The sequence below is a fragment of the Passer domesticus genome, chromosome 4, assembly GCF_036417665.1.
Source record: "Passer domesticus isolate bPasDom1 chromosome 4, bPasDom1.hap1, whole genome shotgun sequence".
NCBI classification, from domain to species: domain Eukaryota; kingdom Metazoa; phylum Chordata; class Aves; order Passeriformes; family Passeridae; genus Passer; species Passer domesticus.
In genome coordinates, this window is record NC_087477.1 from 13,761,917 (window position 1) to 13,784,811 (window position 22,895).

At 46.4% G+C, this 22,895-nt stretch overlaps 2 protein-coding genes across 8 annotated transcripts; one reads left to right on the forward strand and one right to left on the reverse strand.

Annotated features, from left to right (window-relative positions):
* Positions 1–2,165: 2,165 nt before the first annotated feature.
* GTF2E2 (general transcription factor IIE subunit 2) lies at positions 2,166–22,875 on the reverse strand. Of its 3 annotated transcripts, none has more exons than XM_064416165.1 (8): positions 22,794–22,875; positions 22,249–22,415; positions 12,512–12,603; positions 12,009–12,116; positions 11,265–11,447; positions 10,743–10,836; positions 3,628–3,743; positions 2,166–3,005 (listed from the first exon to the last, which is right to left on the reverse strand). In XM_064416165.1, exons 2-8 carry the CDS (start codon positions 22,409–22,411, stop codon positions 2,886–2,888), a joined length of 876 nt encoding a protein of 291 aa, XP_064272235.1. In that variant the 5' UTR covers positions 22,412–22,415; positions 22,794–22,875; the 3' UTR covers positions 2,166–2,885. The 3 variants fall into 3 exon arrangements, with proteins under 3 accessions (XP_064272235.1, XP_064272237.1, XP_064272236.1); XM_064416167.1 differs by lacking the exon at positions 22,794–22,875 and adding an exon at positions 22,635–22,651; XM_064416166.1 differs by lacking the exon at positions 22,794–22,875 and adding an exon at positions 22,558–22,575.
* Positions 6,566–20,297, forward strand: SMIM18 (small integral membrane protein 18). 5 transcript variants are annotated; one of them, XM_064416170.1, is made up of 5 exons: positions 6,566–6,926; positions 12,695–12,750; positions 13,927–14,370; positions 17,724–18,480; positions 19,461–20,297. In XM_064416170.1, exon 4 carries the CDS (start codon positions 17,769–17,771, stop codon positions 18,063–18,065), a length of 297 nt encoding a protein of 98 aa, XP_064272240.1. In that variant the 5' UTR covers positions 6,566–6,926; positions 12,695–12,750; positions 13,927–14,370; positions 17,724–17,768; the 3' UTR covers positions 18,066–18,480; positions 19,461–20,297. The 5 variants fall into 5 exon arrangements, with proteins under 5 accessions (XP_064272240.1, XP_064272243.1, XP_064272242.1 ...); XM_064416169.1 differs by having other exon boundaries at positions 6,569–6,926; positions 13,927–14,366; XM_064416173.1 differs by lacking the exon at positions 13,927–14,370 and having other exon boundaries at positions 12,692–12,750.
* Positions 22,876–22,895: the final 20 nt, after the last annotated feature.

Below are 22,895 nucleotides of genomic sequence, written 5' to 3' on the forward strand. Positions count from 1 at the left end.
GAACATCCTGGAGGAGTATGAAGGAGGTTTAAGTTTTTAACAGCTCAACTTCAGCAAAAAGCCTGATCAGGATATAATGCTGAGAAGAGACTGAAGTGGACTGGAATGGTACTAAAATGGTTCCAGCAAACAGACACATGCTCATATAGTCTGCGATGTTTTCTAGTTCCACCATTTGATTTTTAAGAGGTCTGGGAAAAAAAAAAAAAAAGGGAGCACTGGGAGCATCTTTGGGAAACAAAATCCAACTCCTGAAGGCCACACAAAAAAGAGGAGCTCATGCTTCTCTTCTTTTTGACAGGCTTAGAAAACTGTGTCTGGTCACCCTGGAGGAGGTTGTATGGAGACTTCACAGCCCCTTCCAGTACCTCGAGGGGCCTACAAGGAAGCTAGGGGGGGAACCTTCATCAGGGACTGTAGTGACAGGACAAGAGAGAATGGATGCAAACTTAAAGAGGGGAAATTTAGCTTAGATATATAAAGTCTTCCCTGTGAGGGTGCTGTGGTCCTGACACAGATTACCCAGACCTGTGGTTGCCCCATCCCTGGAAGTGTCCAAGGCTGGGCTGGAGTGGGTTTGGAGCAACCTGGTCTAGTGGAAGGGGGTTGGAATGGGATGCCCTTTAAGGTCCCTTCCAACCCAAACCAGATTGGGACTCTACAATTCTGTGCTTACTGTCTGAACTTGTTTTCTCCACCACTGCTTGTCTATAGTCCATGACACCACTAACAGAGCAACGTGAGCTCCCCTTCAACTGTTTTTCAGATTTTACCCCAACAAGCTCCAAAACTTATTTATGCCCTTTCTGCTTCTATTGCAGAGGAGAAAGCATCCACCAGTGAGGCAAAGCATCTAATTCAGTCTTTCCAACTGGACACCACCTGGACCCTTTTGTTCCTTTGAACACTGGAGCCTGACACAGCAGTGCAGCACAGAGAACTCACAGTCACCTTCCCTTTCCTGCTCTCCTGTTTTTTGATCTAACATATTTTTAATCTTTCAAAGTAGCTGGAGGCGTTTCTTTAGCCTCAGACTCTATTATCCTAATCACTTGAGCAGAGAAACAAAGCAGGTAGCCTACCTTACAGCCAGCTTTGGTTCACAGGAAAAGGGCAGTGTTATGTAAGATAACTGGGAAGTTACTCCATGAGACTCCCCAAAGGCAGGAAAGGCAACTCAGAGCTCTGCTGTTATCCAAGCACCACCACCAAAAAGATCACTGCTCAAAAACGCAGCAGATGGAAGGGAACCTTTTTTACCTTGAGTGAAGGTGACAGAAGAGAGGTGCACAGTTTTGCAGGTAAAGACAGCAAAACTGTTCACACAGTTCTGCAAGTGTGCTGCAGGTACTTAAAGCAGAGCTGTAATGCAAAACTAAAAAGTGCCAAGAGGAATTATTTGTGCTGACCTGCAAGAAAAAGATTTTCAAAACCACCTGGAGCAGCACACTTACATATATATATATATATATATAAAGCATGAAAAAAAATAGAAGAAATCTCCTAACAGCATTTGGCAGCTCCTTAAACAGGGCTGACATGTGCAAGGCTGGAAGCACTGCCCGTTTCTCAGAAGAGCAGCCTTTCAAACTAGGAGGATAAATGCTGCACTTACAGAAGCATATTTCCCCAAGCTGACAGAACTCATTCAGTGCCACAGCAACAAAGCCTCATTCTTCATCTGCTCACGTGTCCGCATCCGACGGCCTCTGCTCCGACTCTGCTCCGACCCCGGCTGCATCAAGCAAGGCAGCAGCCTGAGCTGATGTGCCCTCGGTGGGGAGCTGCAGGCACCTCTTTTATCTCTGATCCTAACCCTGGAAGAACACAGAAACGGCTCCTCTCCTGCAGCGCCGTGAAAACAGGATCAGCATTGACCGGCTCTGGTTCGCAACATAAAAATCAGTTATCGAGAGGACGCCGTTTGGCCACGTTCCACGTAAGGCTGTGCTGCACAGAACACCAGGCATCTACAGGGAGCTTGCATTTAAGGTGGTTCCTCCCTTCTCCCCAGCCAGCACTAAAAAGATGACAGTGTTAGCCTAGAGCAGTAAGTCACTGAGAGGATAAAAATATAGCAAAGATTGCTTTACCTCCATGGAAAGGAAAACGCAACAAGCAAAAAAGTTGCCGATTCTCTCATTCTTTAAGGAAGCAACACTGGAAACCTGCGTTGTAAATTTATTACTTAGAAGAAAAAAAAACACTTCAGTATTACACCGTCGTTTTATTTCCCTCCTGTGCACAGAGCAGAAGGTGCAACACGCTTGTACCCACAATAGTGAGGAGACATTCCTAAGTAACATTAGGAAGCTCTGGCTGCATCCCATCCCACAGCCTGCTGGGATTGCGGGAGCGGGGATTTTCTGAGTTTGAGTCTCAGATATCACCGCCTTTCAGTAAAGCTCAGTCCCATGGCAAGGAAGAAGCATACAAACCGTGGGTGTATTTGACTGTGAAAGAAACTTTGCCTGCAGTGATTTTAGGAAAAGGTTTTCCTGAAACAGGTAAAACAAATGCTGTCTTCACTCCCTCTAGAAAGCCCCTTGTAAGTAATTCCAGGTAAATACCCATTAAGCAATGTAAAAGCAAAGTTAAGCACTGAGCAGGAATTCCTGCATTACATGCTGAGCACCATTTATCACCCTATGCCAACAGGCAACTAGTGAGAACCTCTTACTCAAAGACACGTTTCCCATTAGCTAATTAAATTACCTTCTAAATTTAGTAGCTCATACTTCCTCTTAAACTGACCTGCTTCACCTCGGCACTTGCTGGGGTGGGGGAAACACATCACATTATTATATACAGTCAGTCCTTGTGTGAGCAGACACCGAGCCCCAGCAGCAGAAAGCCCGTCTAGAAATGCTCCAGAATTCAAGCGCTCACTGCTTGCCAGGAACCACATCAGAGTAATCTTTTAATACTCCAACCAAGTGGTCATTGTGAGTCTTAAACCGGCGTTTCTTCTGAGAAGCAGGTTTCTTCCTCCTCTGAATGGGAGCCTGCAAGAAGAAACAAACAGGACTCAGAAGATGTGTGACATCTGACCTGACACCACGCTGGTCACCGCTGCTGAGAAAGATGAGCTCTGCCAGAACCAGGGGTGAGCAGGGAAGGGAAGATGCTGGCTCCTAGAGAAGCAACAGCATCCAATTCCAATGCAGGCAGGGAGATGACCCTGGGGACAGAGCAGAGCCACGATATCCCAGGCATACTAGTAAAGCTGGCATTCTTAAGTGCAGCTACAGAAGCAGGTACATGTTCCACAGTTCTGTCCACAATGCCATCAGGACTTCAAAGTTGCTCAGCAGAAAAGTTAAACCCTCCCCAGCTTCCTCCCAAAATACTACTACTCTTGATGCATTGTACAGCTTCAAGCAGAATCTTCCACTGTGGAGCTCACGGGGATTCCTGGAGTTTGCTCTCCTTTGATGCTGCTCAGATTAATTACACCAGCTCTAACAAGTCACTGATTGCAGCACTTGGTTTTTCCAGTTTTAACACGGGTCACACTCCCCCAAGCTCCACGAAGCTGTGCATAGGCTCACCAATATGTTTTGGAATGAACTGAGGGATCAGGAAGTGGGGGGTTTCCTAGGAAGATCTATAATTTGTATCTCTTACTATTTTCTTTGGTCCAGTTTCTTGCATGGAAGAAATACCCTGTCGTTTCAGATACTCTTCTATCTTCTCCTCATCCATAGAATCCACAGGAATGCTCCTCCACAGCTTCTGGAATTCTAAAACGACAAACCCGGTTTTATATCCCAGCGAGCAAACCCTGGCCAAAGACCCCCCAGGAAGGGAAGGAGAGAGCCTGGATTTCCAACACTCAAACATTCTGGCACATCAGTCTGTCACCGCCAGCAGGCACTCACTCAGCACAGCCTTCACCGCTCCAAATGCTGATGCACTGCCAAAAACACCCAAACCCCGAAAAGATGAAACTCCAACCAACAAAACAACAACGAAATACCCTCAAGCTAAACTGCACTCGAGCTTCAGGAGCACCCGGAGGCAACCTATGCTGTTCGTGTTTGTTTGCTATGGAGTCTCTTTTTGCCTGAGATCTCCAGAGCTGTGTAGGCTGTGAATGAGTTTTACAGATCCCGATGAAGGGCAATCACTAACCATAAACGGCAACTTCATTTACACATCTTCAGCTGCCACTGACCTGGGAGACTCGTCATCCCACCGTCTAATTTACTGAAGGTTCAAGACATTTACTTCAGCGGCTCTGAGCTCGTTTATCACCGAAATACGATCCACACCGTGCTCTATAGATAACAAAGGACTAAAATTCCTCTGGTGTTAAAAAGAAGAGAGACACCTTAAAAACCACAGCAGCAGGGAAACAGACAGAGACAGTAAGTCTTAATTAGAGCAGCTGCCATCTGCCTGCACACTTTCTGCCTCACGTAAAGTTTCACAGAGCCTCTGGAATGCCTTCTCCAGGCAGCGGCTGGTACGATCCTACCTCCCTTCATTCCCCAGGCAGGGAGTTAAGATACATCCTGTCAGCAGGTCTGGCTAACAAACTATAAATAAAACACGAGGCACACATAGCAAGGCAAGACGAAATTTTTCCTTTTATTTCCAGATATATTTAGTATACAGTTGTCAAAACAACCACAACCTCTGCATGCTTAAGGATCTGTCCTGTGCAGCAGGGGATGAGATGCTCCAGTGCCCGCTTGCCACAGGTATCCTGGCTCTGGGCACACGGCAACCAAATGGGAGTGTACAAAACCAACCAACTCGGTTCCTGCCCTTGGAACGATTCCCTTCCTAAAGCACCTTGTTTTTCTATGCAAATACATGCTTCGAGTCTCAGGCGTTCCTCCTCTTCCTGTTGCCAACAGTAAGAGACTGCCCCGGCTTTCCAAGAAACAAAGGAAAGGAATTTCCCCAGTGAGGAATGACAGTGTTTGTTTCTGGTAATGCAGTGGTTCTGAAGAGAACCAAAACCTGTCAGAACACCACGTTTGGTTACAGGGAGATAGCTCATAGCCTGCTTCTCACGGAGGCTATCCAGCACCCTGGGATCAGTGTGCACATCCCTTAATGCAGTCAAGACATTCTCCATCTGCTCATCCATTTTGAGGGGGTTTCCAGGCTTTCAGCGGTGCCTGCTATCAGAGATCATCCCTCACCTCATCCAGCTGCAGCAGGTGGAGAAAGTTTGTCCTCTTATTTATAATATCCTGCTGCAAACAAATGTGTCTCATCATTAGAGCTCAGGATATATGGATAAATACACCCTGGTGCAAAAAAAAAGGAAGTTTGAGGATAGGTGCTTAAGGTTAAACTGGTCTACATTCTTCTGGGGAACAGAAGTGAAAAATTAAACACTAGAAAATAAATGGTCAGCTCTTCAGGGATCAGCATGCACAGAAGTGCAGATCACAGTTAATATCTAACTACAGTGGTCTGCATTTCTTGTAGTGCCATGGTTATAACATCACTCCAGCTTCACCTTTTAAACTCGGCCAAGAAATACAAATGGAACCAGGCACCCAGATTCAAAACTGCAGAGCTAGAATGGACTTTACATACAATTTAATCCACTAATTGGCCCCACCAGAGTCACCATATCATATTCTGCAACTCCATTTAAAAACTCCTCCGTAAATCAGGCTGCTTTCAGCACTACTGCTTTGATTGCAGTAATTGCAAAAGAAACTTCTATCCATGCTGGGGGGCTCCATGGAGGGCTTTAAAATATTTCACTGCTCAGGAAAGAGGGAGTCACAACAATGTGGAAACACTCCCTATTGGAACTAAAAGTACAGGATAAAGGTGGGGAAGCACAGGGAGCTGCCACCCTTCAGTGCATACGAGCTGTCTGCACTTGGTGTGTCATCTAGAAGGAAAGAGAGATCCATCCATCACCTCATCACAAAACTGACTCGGTGTAACACCAGACACTGGGCTAAGTGCAAGCTTTGAAGAAAGAGAGCAGCTGGATGGCTGGCATTGAACCATTTACACATTACCTGTCAGGTTTTTAAGTCTCCAAGGACTATGCCCCTATCAGCCAGGGAAAGTTTAGACCTTGGGAATACACTCTCTGAATTATTGTGACATCCTCTCTGAAATATGAGAACCTGTGGGAAAAGCTGGCAATAACTACAGCTCTGCAGAAACAACCATCTGCATTTGTAGCTGTGGCAGTTCTGCACCTCAGGAAACACACCCTTCACCTGACATAGGAAAAGATTTTTCCTGATTTCCTTGAGAAGAATCACAAGTGCTGTCACCCTGGCCTTTGCAGCATGTCTGAAGATCAGACAACAGTGGCAGAAGGCAGCTCCTAGGGCAGGCTTCAATATACCATTTTTCACCAGGTCTTTCTTTTCTCTGTGGACAGGGCACAAGGAGCTCGGTGCTGGTGTGAGGAGTGCCAGGGGATGGCAGGAGCAGGAGGCTGCCCCCGTGCTGGCCTGCTCCAGCCAGCCATGGAGAACAGGTTGGGATGTATGCATTCCTGCAGTGCCTGCAGCCATTATGATGACAGAGCACATTCAATTTTCCTGTTCCGCGCCCTGTTTGCTGCGGGGTGATACTGATACCACCACAGCACAGAAAAGGTGAGACTCGGCTCTCAGAGCCACTAAATTATTTTATCCATCAGCCAGAATGAAAGTAAAATGGCTGCAGGAGGATAAAAAGACAGCAAGGCTTCACCTGACCGCAGCAGGCCTCGCTCAGGCAAGCTGACAATCTCTGCACAGCTTAGGCTGCTCTGACAAAACACAGCCCAGAAAAATCCCCAGGGGACAAATCTCCAGGAGTTTCTGGTCAAAGCCTCGCAGGTGCTTTGAACCCTCATGGAGATTTGCATTTTTCACAGAGCTTTCAAGTCCTGATTCCAGTGCAAATCTTCCTGAGAAGAGGCAGGAAGCTGTGATCCCAGTACTGAGGCAAGTGTCATGAACAAATCCTATACACAATATCTTGAAGTCTGATCACTAAAACATGTTAACTCAGAAACTGGACAGAATCAAAACACTACTCACAGGCTGCTCCCTTGCCCCTCCAGAGAGCTAAATTCTGGTCTTTTGAGTACTGAGAGGAGGAAATGAGAGCAGGAGCTGGTGACAAGCCAGTTTAGATGTTTGCTGACATCTCCAGCAACATGTAGTCAAAACTCAGAACAATGAGCTCTGACCAGCAGGAACCAACACAGAACTAAGCAGAGGTCAGCATAACAAAGATTTTGCAGACACCTTCTCTCTCTGAAACACCCAAGGGGTAAGGATGCACGGTTACCTTGATTTTACAGCACCACGAGGTGCCTCATAGATGAAAACAATTTGCACTGACATTCCCTGAGTGATTATACTCTAACACACTTCCTTTCTGTAAATGCTTACATTTGGGGAATGAAGTCATGGGTAAATGACTGCCTGGTGACTTTGGAGAGGCTTATCCAGCACTTCTGACTGCCTCACCTGCTCTTGCAGAAAGGTTGAGATGGTTGTGGAGATAAACTGATACATCACACAGGTAATAAAATCTGCCAGAGATTAAAAACAGCTTAAAAATCCTCAGTGAGCCAAGCCAAAAGCTGAGCAAAGGACAAAACCAGACAATAACAGTGCAGAAGGGAAGAAACAACAGTCCTAACAGTCCCAGGGAACACAGCACTGGGTTTATACCAGAAGGAAAAAGCACTTGATGCTAAATCTGTGCTGTCCCTGGACCACCACAGGTGTAAGTCAGCACTGATCCCAAGCAGTTCTTACAGTGTTAAATTTAAGCAGCTTTGGCCATTCTCTAAAGCCCTTCAAAGGCTTAGGAAGAATTTTAAAATAATTAAATATCCGAATTTTTCAGCATAAAAATCCTTCCTATGGTGCATTCAGCTGGGGAAGATACCATCTCTAGCAGTGAGGCAATCCAACTGGCCTTTCAGCATTCAGCACAGGGGTGAAAGCCCTGTTCACATGCAAAGTGCTTCGCCCCAGCACAAAAAGGCAGCGCTTGGCTGAAGCACCTGAAATCTGGCCCTGCTTTTATAAACACTTTCAGCTCCACGCCACTGACAGTAGATTAATTAGCCAGGAAGCCCAGAAGGAACACATGCAATCTGAACCTTCCCCGGCTAATCACATAAAAGGAAGAACAAAAGCCGTTCCTTACTGCTAAAACCCTCTCCAGTACCCTTGAGATCACGATCTATAGGCAGCGCTCCGTTGCTGCGATACATTGGGATTTATTTTCACAGGGGGAGAAAGAAAAGCTTGTTCAGCCCTCAAGGGCAGAGGCAGGCACTGCCAGAAGGAAGGTCCTCCCACTGCTCCAGGCAGAGAGCTCTGAATTGCCCCGGCTCAGGCAGCAGTGGGAGAGGACACCCGACTCATCGAGGCTGTCACCCTCCGCCAACACATGTTCTGAGCTGGGATGAGGAGCACAGAGCCCTTATTTCTGAGGATAAACATGAAACTAGAAACATATTTTGAACTGTCATCGGCTGCTAGATCAAAGAGTCTGCCAACACTTCAAGGCTTATTTTGCAGCCTTTTTAAAAACTTCATTTGAACGTTGCCAGAGATAATGAGCTGCAGTATCATTGCTAAGGCAGAGATGTGTCACAGCTCGTCCTGTGCACAGACATTGTGCCAGTGACTCCCTAAGAGACACCCTTCTGCTGCTCTGGAAAGAATCCTACGGCAAAGCTGCTCGGGAAGGATGGGTTTCCTTCATCGCAGGACAGGAGGCTTGGAAAAAGGACCTGCTTCAGCTGCAGGGAGTGAGTGAATCTACTCAGGGATGTTTCCAGCACTGTGCCACACTCAGGTGGATCACAATATTCCCAAAAGAGAAAATATTCTTGCCCCCTCTCAGAACAAAGCATCAAAAGGAAAACCAAAACCAGCAGGAACTGAGCAACAACAAAACATCACTTCTGGCTCGGATGGGAAGCTGCTGCCACCTGCGGATAAAAGGAAGCAGAGCCACCTTGAACTACAAACACTGGATCCCTTCAGGACACACACTGCAGGCTGAAATGCCTTCCTTCAGCAGGAGACCGGGCGTTTTAAAGGGGCTTTTTAACCTCTTCCTCCCTCTGGCACCAACAGCTTGCATTGCTTGCTCATCACAGGTGTGCCACAACATGGCAAGAAGAGCCCGGGATTTATCCTGGCTGCCTGACGCCTCTGTCTACATCTTAACAAAATGGGCTCTGTTATGAAATTTCACAGCTAATCCTGGAGTTATTACAAGCTAATAGCAACGGGACAGAGACCTCCCTCTGATAACTCTTTTAGTATGGTTGGGTTCCTACTATCTGGAAAAAAATTGCACAAGAAAAAGCATTAATTTAGCAACACGACTATGATACCGCCAGTGGCTAAAACTTAAAAGCTCTGTCTCAAAAAATTACTGCAAGAGCACTGATTTCTAAATGTTTTGGCCATGTTCAGGCCCCCAAAAAACTGTGGGCTGATGGACTGAAGAGGCACTACCTCAACAGAAGGACAGGGTTCATGGTAAACTCCTAAACATTTGGAAATCACAAATTCCCCAGTGAATCCATTCTGCATTTTGCATATAGTTTCACTGCCCCTACCAAGAAATGACAGAAGTCATAGTTTAAAAAGAAATTCACTTCAACCTTTTGAGATATTTTCATATTTTTAAATGCTGTAGATGTCACCTCTACTTAACCACCTTTGTGAAACAAAGCTATTATTACTGAGATTACAAGTGTGTACTCTCAGTACACAACAAATAGCTAATGATACACATCTTCAGTTGCTAAATTCTATTGGAAATAAAGATTCCCTTGGAGGCAGGCAAAGAAAGAAAGAAAGATCTTTATGCATCCTCCTGTGGCCCTTTAAGTAGAGCAGTTCAAATTTGTATCAAAACTTTTTTTTTTTACCATACATAATGTGATGCTGTGTGATGCAATGGCTTTATGTGTCATGTTACAAGAACAATACATTAAAAAAAGAAAGTGTTCAGTGTCACTGAGTCATTCAAAATAACATCTTCTGACACAGATTGCCTTCCCCTTTCTGCATTTACAGACACCTGATGTTGGCATTTATGTCCTTACTGGAACACACCCTGATTTCTGTAATTGGTTTCTGTGCAAAAAATGGCACCAGAGGATTTTACCACTATTTGTGGCATAGCAAACATGCTGAACTTGTGAAGCCCCAAACCCACTCCAGCCCTGGGCAGCAGCACTGCCCCAGGTCTGTGCTCTCCTCCCAGCTGTAACCAGCTCCCTCTCAAGAATTTTGCTCACGTCTCATCCCTCTGTGCTTCCTCCTTCTGTTCCATTTATGGCTTCTTGCTGCATTCACCAGTAAAAGGCACATGGCTCATAAACTGGAAAAAACCCCAACAAAAATCTTGCACCCACAAATCATTCTTTTGGGGATTTTTTTGGCTTCCCCTTAAGCAGCAAAATGTTAGATGCCATTTCATTGACAGTGAGGTGCTTTTTAGTCTCTTCTGTACCATTACTCTTGAAGATAACTCTTGGATTCCTGATGCCACGTTCCAATGCAGCCATCATAAAGCAGAGGATATTACCACTGGACTCACTCGTTGGTTTTGTTAGCCTTGTGTTAATATAAACACTCCCCTCACATCTGGACACACCTAATATTTCATTATCACCTTAAAAAACTGCTCTACCTGAAGGCTGCTTATACACAGAGGTGCTTAAGGTGAATTCAGATCAACTGTCATGGAGACCCATGTGAAACAACACCTACCTTCGTCCACAGCAAAGTGACAGCTCTTGTCGTTGTAGAAAAGAATTTTCTTCTTATCAGGGCGATTAACGAAGATGATCTGGTCCCCTAAAGCCTCAAAAACAAACGGAAAACAACAACTCAAAATCACTTAGTTTCCAAGGTGAAGGTCTCCAGTTCCAAGAGAGCCAGACCTTGTGCTACAAAAAGCAACAACAAACTGGAGTAGCTGCAAAGTAACTGGCCATGAAACATGGGTATACACTAATAAATCAAAAATGAGATTCAGAGGACTGAGGTCAAGGTGCCTCAGTTGGAATGGGGGAGATCAGGAGTCTTTTGTGAGACAGAGCTCTGAGAGCTGTGCTGAGACATCAGGGCAAATCTGAACGTAAAGGACAAAATACAGAGAAGGCCACAACATTAGATCTGCTGAAATGGCTTCTGAGTTATCAAAAGAACAGAAACGGCTCATGACAAAACTCGTAGTGTCTCTCTTCCCTCTGAGAAGTGAAAGCTGAACTGCAGCCAGGTGTTCCCCACCTTTATGGCCTTCTGTGCATTGGGCAGCCCTTCCTCGATGTCTTCCAGAAGGATTCCTCCCAGCCCTCGCTGGTCGTGCTTGTCCAGGAGCCTGAGCAGAGCCTTTTTGTCTTTCAAGTTGTACTTGGGTTTGAAGGCATACTTCCCATCCACAACTTCTATTTTCGGGTTGTTGACTAGAGCCTGTAACAGGGACAGAAATTTCAAACCTTGAAACAATGCAGACACTTCTACTTGTTTCCTGGTGCGCTTTTGAGCACATGAACCATACGTTACAGCCGCCAGGCTGGAGCTTTGAGTTTAAACAGATTCTAAATCCTTGGATCCTAGATCCACCAGCCTAGGCATAATTCACCACGACACAGAGCACCTCTAAGAGAGAAGGGACTCTAGTGCTGCAGGGTATTTGTTTATCTTTTCTCATCCAGCAAAAGCTCAGCGATAACTTTATATATGCTTCTTGGGAGGAGCTCTTCCATTCCATTCTGATATTCTGGCTCATTGTGGAAGATGCCTGGAGCTACCTTTTGGAAGACTTCAGCAAAGTCAAGCTTTCTCCACAACCAACACTGCCAGTGCACAGGTTTCTGTTGCCCAGAATATTAGTGCTGCCACCAAGTAATGTTACAGTCTGACTTAGTAGTTTCTTGAAGGAGGGATTACATATTTAATAATTTAACAAATGTGTGTAGTTCAAGTTTACCGGAATTCCCTAATGAAAATCTGAACACGTGTTTTCTTTACCTCGCTCATTAACCATTGTTTCTGCTTGAGTCCAATATCTAAATGCTGTGTTTCATCCAGTATCTCCTCCAGGGTTAATGGATGTGTATCACCACGCTGGTGCCGGGTCTGCAAAAGCAAACAGGATCTCTTACAGTTCTGTACTCACTTTATTCAGCAACTCAGGCACCAAAAAGTAACTGAGATTGGCACCAAATTACACTTTATATTGATCACTAGTCCATGAATCCCAAAACCTGACAGCAGCTTGAAATTCCTGCAAATAAACCCCATTATCTTGGTTGTAAAGTGACCTGGGATAATCAGGATTTCAGTTATGGAACAATATGCTGACAATTTCATTTACTGAAGCACTTTGAATTTAACAAGCCGTTTCTTGAAATTCTCAGTCTTGCAGTAAAAGAATTTCAGAGATTGAAACACTCAGCATTTTCCAGGTACTACAGGACAAGAAATAATTTAAGTATTTAAAACCAGTATTATTTTACACCAAAACACCATACCTTCATATAGTTCACTATTTTAGCAAGGACTCCAAACTTGTAGCCAGAGCCCCCTGAAAGGGCTTTCAAGTTAAATGATCCATTGCTGTGATCTACAAAGAAAGAAAACAAACAATTAGAGAGTGCTTTGATAGCTTCCTGTTGGCTCTGAGCTCCATCACGTTCTCCCTCTGCTTCCAGCAGCTTTTGAATCGATAGCTGTGGACAGAAACAGGAGTGGCAGAAGCAGCTACTCTCAGGTGAGTCCTTGCACACATCTTGATCCAACCGAGGGACTCAGAGGACACAGCTCTGGAACATTTCTGAGCAGAACTCCACAAATAAAAAAGTTAAGAAAGCAGCAAGTGACTGCAGAGTTCCTGCCACAAGAGAACATGTTTAATTTGGTGGCTTAACATCCCATAATCATTTAGACTACATGAATCCACGCTGAAATAATGCACTGCACTTGCTCCACCAATACCTTCCTGCTGCTGAGAGGGGGGCACAAAGCTTCCCTTCTTCCCCAAAGGCACTCAGTGGTTACACAGCAGGTAAGGGAAGGCTGTGATTTTTTTAAAAAAATTATCGTTTCAAGTAGCTCTAGTGGAGAATTTATTAAACAGATTTATTAAACAGAGCCATACAAATGCAAACTAATTCAACCTGGTGTGTTGCACCACTGGAACAACAACTCAGAACCCCCTCTGTTGTCAACTCTGGCTGGCTTTATCATGAGGTTTGCTATCATTTGGTTTCAAAAGTTCTTGCAAGGTTGTTAATGACCACTTAATTAACGCCAGCTCTTAGCACAGCACATTAAACACAAATATCCACAAACCACTATCACAAGCCACAGGCTCATTACCAGCACAACACTGCTCAAAACCTAATGGCAACAGTTTTCTGGAATTTCAGCTACTCCAGAAAAAGAACACCATCTTTGTCACCACGGGGATTGTTTAATCCTCTGGTGATTTCTAAGCACTTCTGACAGGACAACAGTTATCTCAGAGATACGGAGCTCCTATTGTTTCCGTGGAAAAATCAGTGAAGCAGGAGAAAAGAACAGAATTGTGAAGCTGTTACATGACATCGTCTTACAGGCTTTACACAGCACAACAATTCTAAAATTAACATAGAAATATCAGTGTAACTCCAGCTACAGAAGAATACTTTGTTCTGGTTACTAAGTTAAAAGCAGGAAAATCAAAACCCAGCTCCCCCTCAAGATGCGGCCGTAGGGATTTTCCCCTACAGGGTTCCCTTTTAAGATTAAAAATTAATGTCTGTGTAGGACATTTTATAAATAAATAGCAAAATCATAGTAATGTAATGAGAGGTCTGAAGTGACCCAAATAAATTCAGAGGTACAACAAACAGTTAAGACAGTTTGTTTAGTTATCATGACAGTTATCATGTTTTTGCTCTGTCAGATCTGAATTGAATCAGGAAGACTATCTGGTTTAATCTGCCTGCTTGCAGCCTGCTGCAGTCCATGACAAGAGACTCTAACCACACGGTGAGGCTGGGAATCTGCAGATACTAACATTTCAAACGTCATGGTTTGATGGCTGATCCCAGCACAAAGCAGAGCGGGGTCGTGGCCAACGAGCACGCTCCTCTGCTAACCAGCTCATCCCACCCCAAAAAACAAGAACAGGGAGGCGTTCGCTTCTCATTCCAGACAGTCAGAGTCACACTTATGAATGATTTACTCCTGGGGTTGAGGGCTCGATGCAAATGAGCACAAAGGAAGTTGTCAGCAGCATCGTGCTCTGGCCAATGGAAGGAAAGCTCCATCTTAGCTGTGCCATAGGCTGCACTAAAAAAAGGGACCAGAACGGCGCTCTCTCAGCATCCTTTCACACAAGAGGTAGGTGTGTATCATTTTATAACATTCTCTGAGGTTTATCTTGATTACTGAAAGAAAATATGCCTGTAAGCTGAGAACCTGTAAAAGCTTCTTGGAATCAGAATGATTTTTCTCTGGGCTGAGCAGGGTTTATCCCGCTGAACGTGGAGGAGCTTGTCTTGCACGATCAGACGAGCACTTTCACCATCTGTGCACTAATGGAAAATTGATGACCACTCCATCTTACAGCAGAGCTAACACAACAAGCCAAGATTCAGTAAACAAAATGGATTTCGTCCTTACAGGGGAGGTGGCTGGTTTCCTGCAGCCTCACGTTCCTGCTGATTGATTCTATGTGTTTTCACAGAAATGACAGCGAAAGGGTTTTCCTTAAAACAAAGACAGCTCCAGCTGAAATGTGAGCAGTGTTACCTCCCAGGGGGGATTCCGTAAATTAGGCTGCCTAAAAGAGATCTGTGTGTGTGGAGGAGAAACCTGTTCTAGAAACGTGGTATACACTGGGCAGGGAGAAAATCCCTCTGCCTTGCTGTTACCTTTGGAAACACTGGAGCAGCCATGGATCCAAGGCAAACAGCCGGGTTAGAAGGCACCTGAGATTTGTAAATGCTTTTACCCCGAGATGCCTGCTCAGTGCTTTCTTAAACAGGGCTTCCTCAGGGCTGCATTAAAAGGATTTTCTGCCAGTCATTTCCCTCTGCTCCATGAATATGATTTCAAATAAAGCTGCTCCTCTGCAGTGCCCAAAGATGCTAATGCTTTTAAATTAAAACCTAGTGCATTAAATATTTAACTCATTGCATTTTGGATACGTACAACTGCTGACTTGATTGTAAATCAGACTGGCTGATGATACGAATCTGACCTGTGCTGCTACAAAATAAATAAAACTGCAGGAAACCAGCCCATTTTTGACAGCTTTCAAGGACACTAACCTCATTAGTGCTGCTTTAATTCTGAACAGTCAGCAACAGCTACCTCAACCTCATATTTCAATAATTACAAAGAGCAGCTGATCTTTATCTGCCTCTCCTGTTCAAATCTAAGGAGATCATCATCGTCCTCTTCAAGGGGCATTAAATTCCACCTCCTGGCAAAAAGACAAACATCTCTTCACTGTGCAAACCGCTGCCCTGATGTTGCCTGTGCAGTGGGGAGGGAATGGCTGTCCTGATGGAGCCTGTGGAGTGGGGAGGGAATGGCTGTGCAGTGGGGAGGGAATGGCTGTGCAGTGGGGAGGGAATGGCTGCCCTGATGGAGCCTGTGGAGTGGGAAGGGAATGGCTGTGCAGTGGGGAGGGAATGGCTGTGCAGTGGGGAGGGAATGGCTGCCCTGATGGAGCCTGGGCAGTGGGAAGGGGCTGGCTGTGGATGGGAAGGGAATGGCTGTGGATGGGAAGGGAATGGCGGCTGCACTGTGCCGTGCTGCCAGCACAGCTCCTGCCTGGCCATGCCGTGCCCAAGATGCTGCTCTCCTCTTGGGAACAGAGTTATTGCCTTGGCAGAGAGCTGTGCTGGCAAAGGGTCCTGGCTACACAGAGCAGATCTGACCAAGCCCTCCAGTGGCCACAGATCTTGATCACTGTGAGCAATATAAATGAAAGAAACCCACCAAAAATTACTAAATTTTGCATCACAGAAACAGTCTGGTTTTGTGCCTGGTGTTTACAGAGCGAGCAAACTTACGCGTAACAGATTCCAACAAAACCCTCAGTCCTAGCAATCTGTTTACAAAGTTCAAAACAAAACTCCTTTCTTTCCCAAAGGTATCCTCTTGCCATTTAAAATACACAATTAAATCCTGCTTATTTTAATTGCTCCTCAAAGGGGACTCCAAATCCTTTTATTCAGCTCCCCCCTCTCTCTTTCTCTCATGGATTATTTTGAAATAAATCTTCAAGCCACCCCTTCAAAAACCCTCATGACTTTTAGCCCCATACCAGGTTGGCTGAGTTTCCTTCCCACACCGTGACCGAATCAAGCCACTCTCTTGAAGCCAGGACCTGACTCAAGCCAGGAGTATTTTTAGCTTGGATTTGCTCTGTAAACTTTTGTTTAAGGAAGAAAAAAAAACCACCAACAATTTAATTAATCCCATCCATCTCAGTCATACACTGTATACTCAATTACTGATTTGTGTACTCAGCTACAGATTTAACAGAGGAAACAGTAAGTTACTGCAACTGCTCCAGTAAATGTCTGTGTGGAAGGCTAATGCCAGGGACCTTCCCAACAACAAAGCTCTTTCGTTTCAATTTAAATCCATTGAAGATAAAAGGATAAAGAACAAGATGTATAATACAATATTAGAACAATAAAAATCAGACATACATCACAAGCTGGTTTGGCAGCATGATCCTGGTTTTCACCATATCCTTTTCTTTAGTAACTTCACAGAAATAAGGACAGGTGCTCAGACTACTTTAGTAGACACCATCACCACCATGTTCCACCTAAAAACTCCCTATTTCCTCAAGGAAATATGGAGACCTGACTTGATCTCCTCCCACACCCAGTTTTAAATTGCCTGAGGAATTCAAAGGTCATTACCACATCCTAGAGCCACAGCAGATAACCAGAAGTTACCGTAGCTCCTTGGACAATTTTGATTGCATTAGACTATTGAGCAAAAGCAGATTTTCTGGAGTCAACTTCTTGCTTCACCTCCCCCAACACCACAGAGCAGCCTCTTCCTCTGCTGGGTGCTAACCCAGGCTTGGGCATGGTTGAAAATAAGAAATAAGAGCTCCTCAGAAAGGGTTGGGTTTTCCTTGTTATCCACCCCAATGATTACGGCACCACAAAGAAGATTTCCAAAGGCTCCCAGCGCCATCTGGGCAGCCAAATTTCTCCAGCACAAACTACTCAGGAATGGAAGAGCAGGGGAATGAACAGGCCAGGAAATCTGCCCTCCTGAAGTCGAGAGAGTTTTGCAGGTGAACAAGTCTGTGCTGACAGGCAATTCCTAAGTAACAAAACCTTTCACACCACACAAGTGGCAGCCCCCAGGCTGACAATGCACAGGTGGTGGAAACCAGGGCACACCTTGAAAATCTAGTTTGTAAGCTTTCTGTCTGTGCATATAATTGAAATAAAGAAGCAAAGCTCTCTCATTCCTGAATCACATACACCACATGATGCCTGCATGAATCAGACACTGCCAAAATAAATGTTCCAGGTCTATCACAAACTTATGCATCTGGAGTTTGATATTTTGGTGAGCAAATATGAGTATGCAACAATCCATGCTAGTAGAAACTTTGAGAACTTAGTCTTAATTTAAGTAGCTCCAATTTGTGATAAATATCACAGCATGTCCTTGACTGACAGAGTCCTCAACAGCTTTGCTTTTGTGTTTCAGCTCCCAAATCTGTGCCAGTGAGCATACTCAGACAGCTCTTCAAGAATGGCAACCCTCAACAGCACCCACTGGAATGAGACTACTACATCCATTTCCCAGTATCTGGGCTTCCAAGTGCAAAAAATTTACCCTTTCCATGACAACTGGAACACTGCCTGCTTTGTCATCCTGATCATATTCATCTTCACTGTAGTTTCCCTGGTAGTGCTGGCTTTCCTGTATGAACTGCTGGACTGCTGCTGCTGTGTGAAAAACAAAACTGTGAAAGACTTGGAGAACGAGCCCAATCCCGTCAGAGCAATGCTGAACAGCTTCAGGAAGCGTGACACAGAGGTGGTGTAGGAAGCACCCAGCACCTGCACCTGGAGAACTTGGTTTGACACCTGGAATGAAGCCTCCTGTACCTTACAAATGAGCGAGTCATGTGCTTTTTTTCTTTTGGACTTAAATATCCACGGCGGCAATTTTATCTCTGGATGCGAGCTGGAATAATTGGCAAAGGCTTTCCAAGTGCTTAGCAGAAAGCAGTGTTATGGGAGGGAAGACAATTGTTGTTTCTAGATGAACTTTTGCTGTTTATATTGAGTGACTAGCATAGAATTTTGTCTACCTGACCCAACAAATGCTGCCTAACACGTTCATAAAACTGTGTTGCTTAACTGAAGAAAACATTTATAAAATGCCCAACAGTCTGATCATATTCAGCAGTGTTGTCCCACCGAGTCAACCACACAGGGACAGGACAGACAGACAAGGGGTAAGAAAAAAGTTGGGGCAGGAGGGTTGAGTGGCAAGAGACCCTTCAGGCAGGAGAGGATTGGGTGCGTTCCAGCCTTTGGCAGCATTTTTTATTATGGGTTTCTTGCTTTTAGAAGGGAGGGTGGTGGGAGGAAGACTAAGCCAACAAGAAATGTATTCCTAAAATGGTTTTTTCTAGTCCCCCCTAAAAGGCTAGTTTGCCCCTTCCTTCCCCCACTTCTCCAGTTTCAGGGAACTCTTCTCCCCTCAGTTCATATGCAGTCTGGCCAACAGTTTCTTTGTGTTGACACCTGCATAACCCACTACCTTCAGAATATGTGACCCTTTCAAAAAAATCCTGCTGGAAATGAACAGGGACAATTCTCTGCCCCAAGGCTGCTGCTTCTGTGGCAACCACAACACTACATCTATCACCCCTATCCCAACTTTCAAAGGCAGACTGGAACTGGTGGAGTTCTTGCCAAGAACGGAGGGAGATGGGCCACAGACCTCCCACACTGGAGAGGGGGATGGCACCCATCCCAGGTGCAGCTTTCAGCACTTTGCACAAGAGAATCTCACTTGACTTATCCCACTTGACTTCATCTGCCTGCTGACACATCCCAGAGCTCACACTCACCCCTCCCTCATGTCCTGGCCACAGACCTCTCACACCTCTGGCTCACCAGCCCTCTGTAGCTGTGTCGTGTCCGTGATTTTTAAAACCATTCCAGTTTTGCAGTTACAAATGACAACTGTAATAACAGTGTCCAACAGTGTAGCCATCAGTAACTCCTGGCAAGTCCTTCACCCTCCTGAACCCCCACAGAAATGTCCCAGAGCAAAGCCACATGTGGGACAATTTATTTAACTGCATTAACCCCAGATAACATTCCTGTCATGAAGGAAACAAAGCCCACCTCACAGTCCATCCATGTCCAAAAAACCTTGGTGCTGTAATGATCTCTTTTTTCACATGTGTCAAATCCCCCATCTCAGGCTGAGCATGACTAAGCTCCAGAAGATCTGGATACAGTGGAAGACTTGCTAATTGACACGTGCTGCTCCTGGTTGGCGAGATGGAGTCGCAAGGAGGAGACACCCAGGGCAGGATGAACTAGCAGAGCTAGTCCAGAGATTCACCTGGAGAAGCAAACTCCCTCCTGCAGTCACAAATCCCCACAGGCACGCTTTTTACAGCCAAGTTTGGCCAGGACCAGTCCCTCATGCAGAGAATGCTTCAAGCTCAAAATCAAAAGCACAAGTGATGGAAGCCAATGCCCTGAGCACGAGATCATTTCGGACTGAGATGTACGATGAAGATAACGCCAGTGGTGATAAGGATGGCATGTCACCTCCTGCTGCGTGGCAGCATCAGACTGGGAAGTCCTGCTCGAGAGGCCAGAGTAGCCACCAGGATGCATGGAATTAAATCCCGTCTCTCTCCTGAAAGGAAATGCTCTGGGCACTTGCAGCATTCCCACAAAATGCCCATCATGGCTGCACACAAGAGGGCAGTGTGTGCAGCGTGCCATCCTCTGCTGCTCTGGCAATGCCTTCCCGAGAAGCACATGGAATGACATATGTTGGGACTCATCCCAGCTTTTTATTTCACAGGTCTGCAAAGGGGAATGGGTGTGGGCACAAGGAACAGAAGGAAGGCAAAGGTGTCCCCCTGCACAGTACCAGAGAAGACTCAGGATGATTCTTTCCCCTGAAAGAGCCCCTGAAGATTCTGGCTCCTGACAACTGTTGGCAGAGACCACTGAGATAAAGGTCTCAAGACAGAGACCACAGCCACAATTTACTATTGATTAATAAAAATAAACAAACAGATTTGATCCATTTCATTTATTTTCCAGTTCCTATTCTGAACTGAGTAAACTAGCTTTGGATTTTTTCAACTAACTTGTTGCAACAATGGCAGTAATGTCTGTATAACAATCACTGTAGGAGCAGTGGGGAGTTTGCAGCCAGACTGCACAGGCAGGCCAGATTTAGCTGTGCAGGCTCCTGAAGGTTAGCATGGTCTCCAGACCTCTCCTCCCCCAAAAAGCGTCAAGGACAGGCTCTCTGAGCCACAGAACCAGAGAGTGAGGGAGGCACCACACACCCAGGGTCTACCCGTGCCAGCACACAAACACTGTGACTCCCTTTATCACCTCTGTGGCCACTGCACAGCAGAGCCAGCACTGACCACAGTAGCTGGTGTTTCTTTGGGCGGTGGGACAGGGATTTCCCAACACCAGGTTTTTACTCCACCTCCTGCCTCTGACACCCACATATCCTCACAGGCATCTGCCAATCTGGCAAGTGAAACAGAAAGTGGGTTTTGAGGCAGTAGATTTTGACTCTGCAGCATGAAAGTGTTGCAGAAAGCCTGGAACCTCTCTGGTACTGCCTGGAATGCAGCCAGCAGCATAAGAGATCAAGTTTATCTCCTCAGAGCCACACTGGGTCCCTGTTTGTAGAAGCGAATTGTCTGACAGCCACAAAAGCACTTAAAGAAGCCCTCAGCCCACGGAAACCACAGAAACAAAACCAAACCTTCTTTATCTGCTCAAATCCACCAGATCAGGCTCGCATTTGTACCCTCTGCCCTCCTCCTCCCCCCATCCCTTCTTCCCAGCAAACCCCGCTCACCCCAGTGACGCAGCTCAGGATATTCCATGCAGAATTTTGTTTTATTTGGAGAGTGTCAAAAAGGGATGGATGGAAACCTGGCCTCCCTTGATTTATTTTAGAATGTCTGGCTGATACTTCATTTGGTGCCTGAGAAGCTGCAGGCACATACCCAAACTCCCAGCTCTTCCCCTGGGCAGAAGATGCTGCACTCCTCCCAAGCCCCCTGACGTTTCTCTCTGCTGTTTTTAGCTCTAATGTTTCTCCTGGAGTTTAGGAGAGAGCCACGTGTGGTATTATTCAAAATACGAGCGTGGACTGAGTTTGCACAACAGGGTGTTTTGTGGTTTAGTAACTCCTGGCATTTGATCTGACCTTTAAAGAGCACTTGAGAACTGCCACTGCTTTCGGAGCAAATCCTCTCCCTGGTGCTGCACTTTCCACACACTCCCACTACTTTTGGTGCTGCTTTATTAACTGTTATTTGATACTGAGGGACTCATTATCAGTGCCAGCCGCCCAGGGAAATGCCAGAGCTCCTCAGTAAAGCAGGCAGAAACTCCTGGAGTGCCTGGTGCTCACCAGCAAAGCTCAGCTCCCAGGTGAAACAAGGACAGCTGCAAACCAAACAAGATGCACCGGGCAAAATCCCTCTCGGGTATGAACACCCTCCAACCCACAGTCACCTCAATGCTTTAGGTGCTCTCTTGCCAGAAATAATCACAGAACAGGCTAAAGATCATCCAGTTCCAAGCCCCGGCCAGGGGGACACCTTCCACCAGACCAGGTTGCTCCAGGCCCTATCCAACATGGCAAACTCAGAGAAAATGAATGGCACTGCCAGCCCAGCAAGCACCGAAACTCAGAGCTCCCAAAGCACACCCAAAGCACAGTTTCACATCAGTAATTTTGGCAGCAGAGATTCCTCCAACAGAGCAATTGCAAAGGAGCCATGAGGTGAGGCTTAGCAAATGTGCACAGTAGGGACTGGGTTTTTCATACTGTGCAAGTGGCTTCCTTAACAAAAGCGGTAACTGAAGAGAAATAATGACAACAGCCACCAGCAAAGCTCACCGAGACAGCATTACTCACGTTAATGAACCACGGCTTACAGGCAAACAGCAGCAAACACCCAGCAGCTGCTGGACAGGAGACTTCCACCCACCTGTGTTTTGTTTTGAGCTGGAGGAGCCCCCTTGCTCTACCTTGGCCTTCTTCTTCTTGGAAGCAGAGGAGTCGGAGGAGAGCGCTGGGCGTTTCTCTACGGCCGGCGTGGAGAGGGCTCTCTTTTTGAACAGCTCCCGCTCCCTCAGCAAGCTGGGATCCATGATTCTGCAGCGGGGGAGAAAAAGGTGTCGGGGTTCAGGAGGAGAAACAACAACAACAACAGGCCGAGCTCACTGCGGCCCCACCACCGACTGCGGCTCCCGCCCCACACGGGACACGCCGAGAGCCCCGGCAGCCATGCCCGAACCGAGCTGGGGCGGCGTTCTGCGGCGTCCCTGGGGAGCAACCGGCTTCCCCAACACGGGCTTCGACACCACAGCGCACCGGTGAGGAGTGCGAAGGGGAATGCCGGGCAGGGACAGGAGAGCCGCGAGCGAGGCACCTCACGGCCCCCGGTGCCCCTGTCCGCCCCCGGTGCCCCTGTCCGCCCCCGGTGCCCCTCAGGGCTCCCCGGTGCCCCTCAGGGCGGCCCCCGCCGCTCACCCGCGCGCCGCCGCCGCCTAGCGAGCCATGCCGCTCCCGGCAGCCCCCGCGCGCCCCGCCCCGCCCCGGAAGCGGGCCGCCCGTCGCCATGGCAACGCGGCC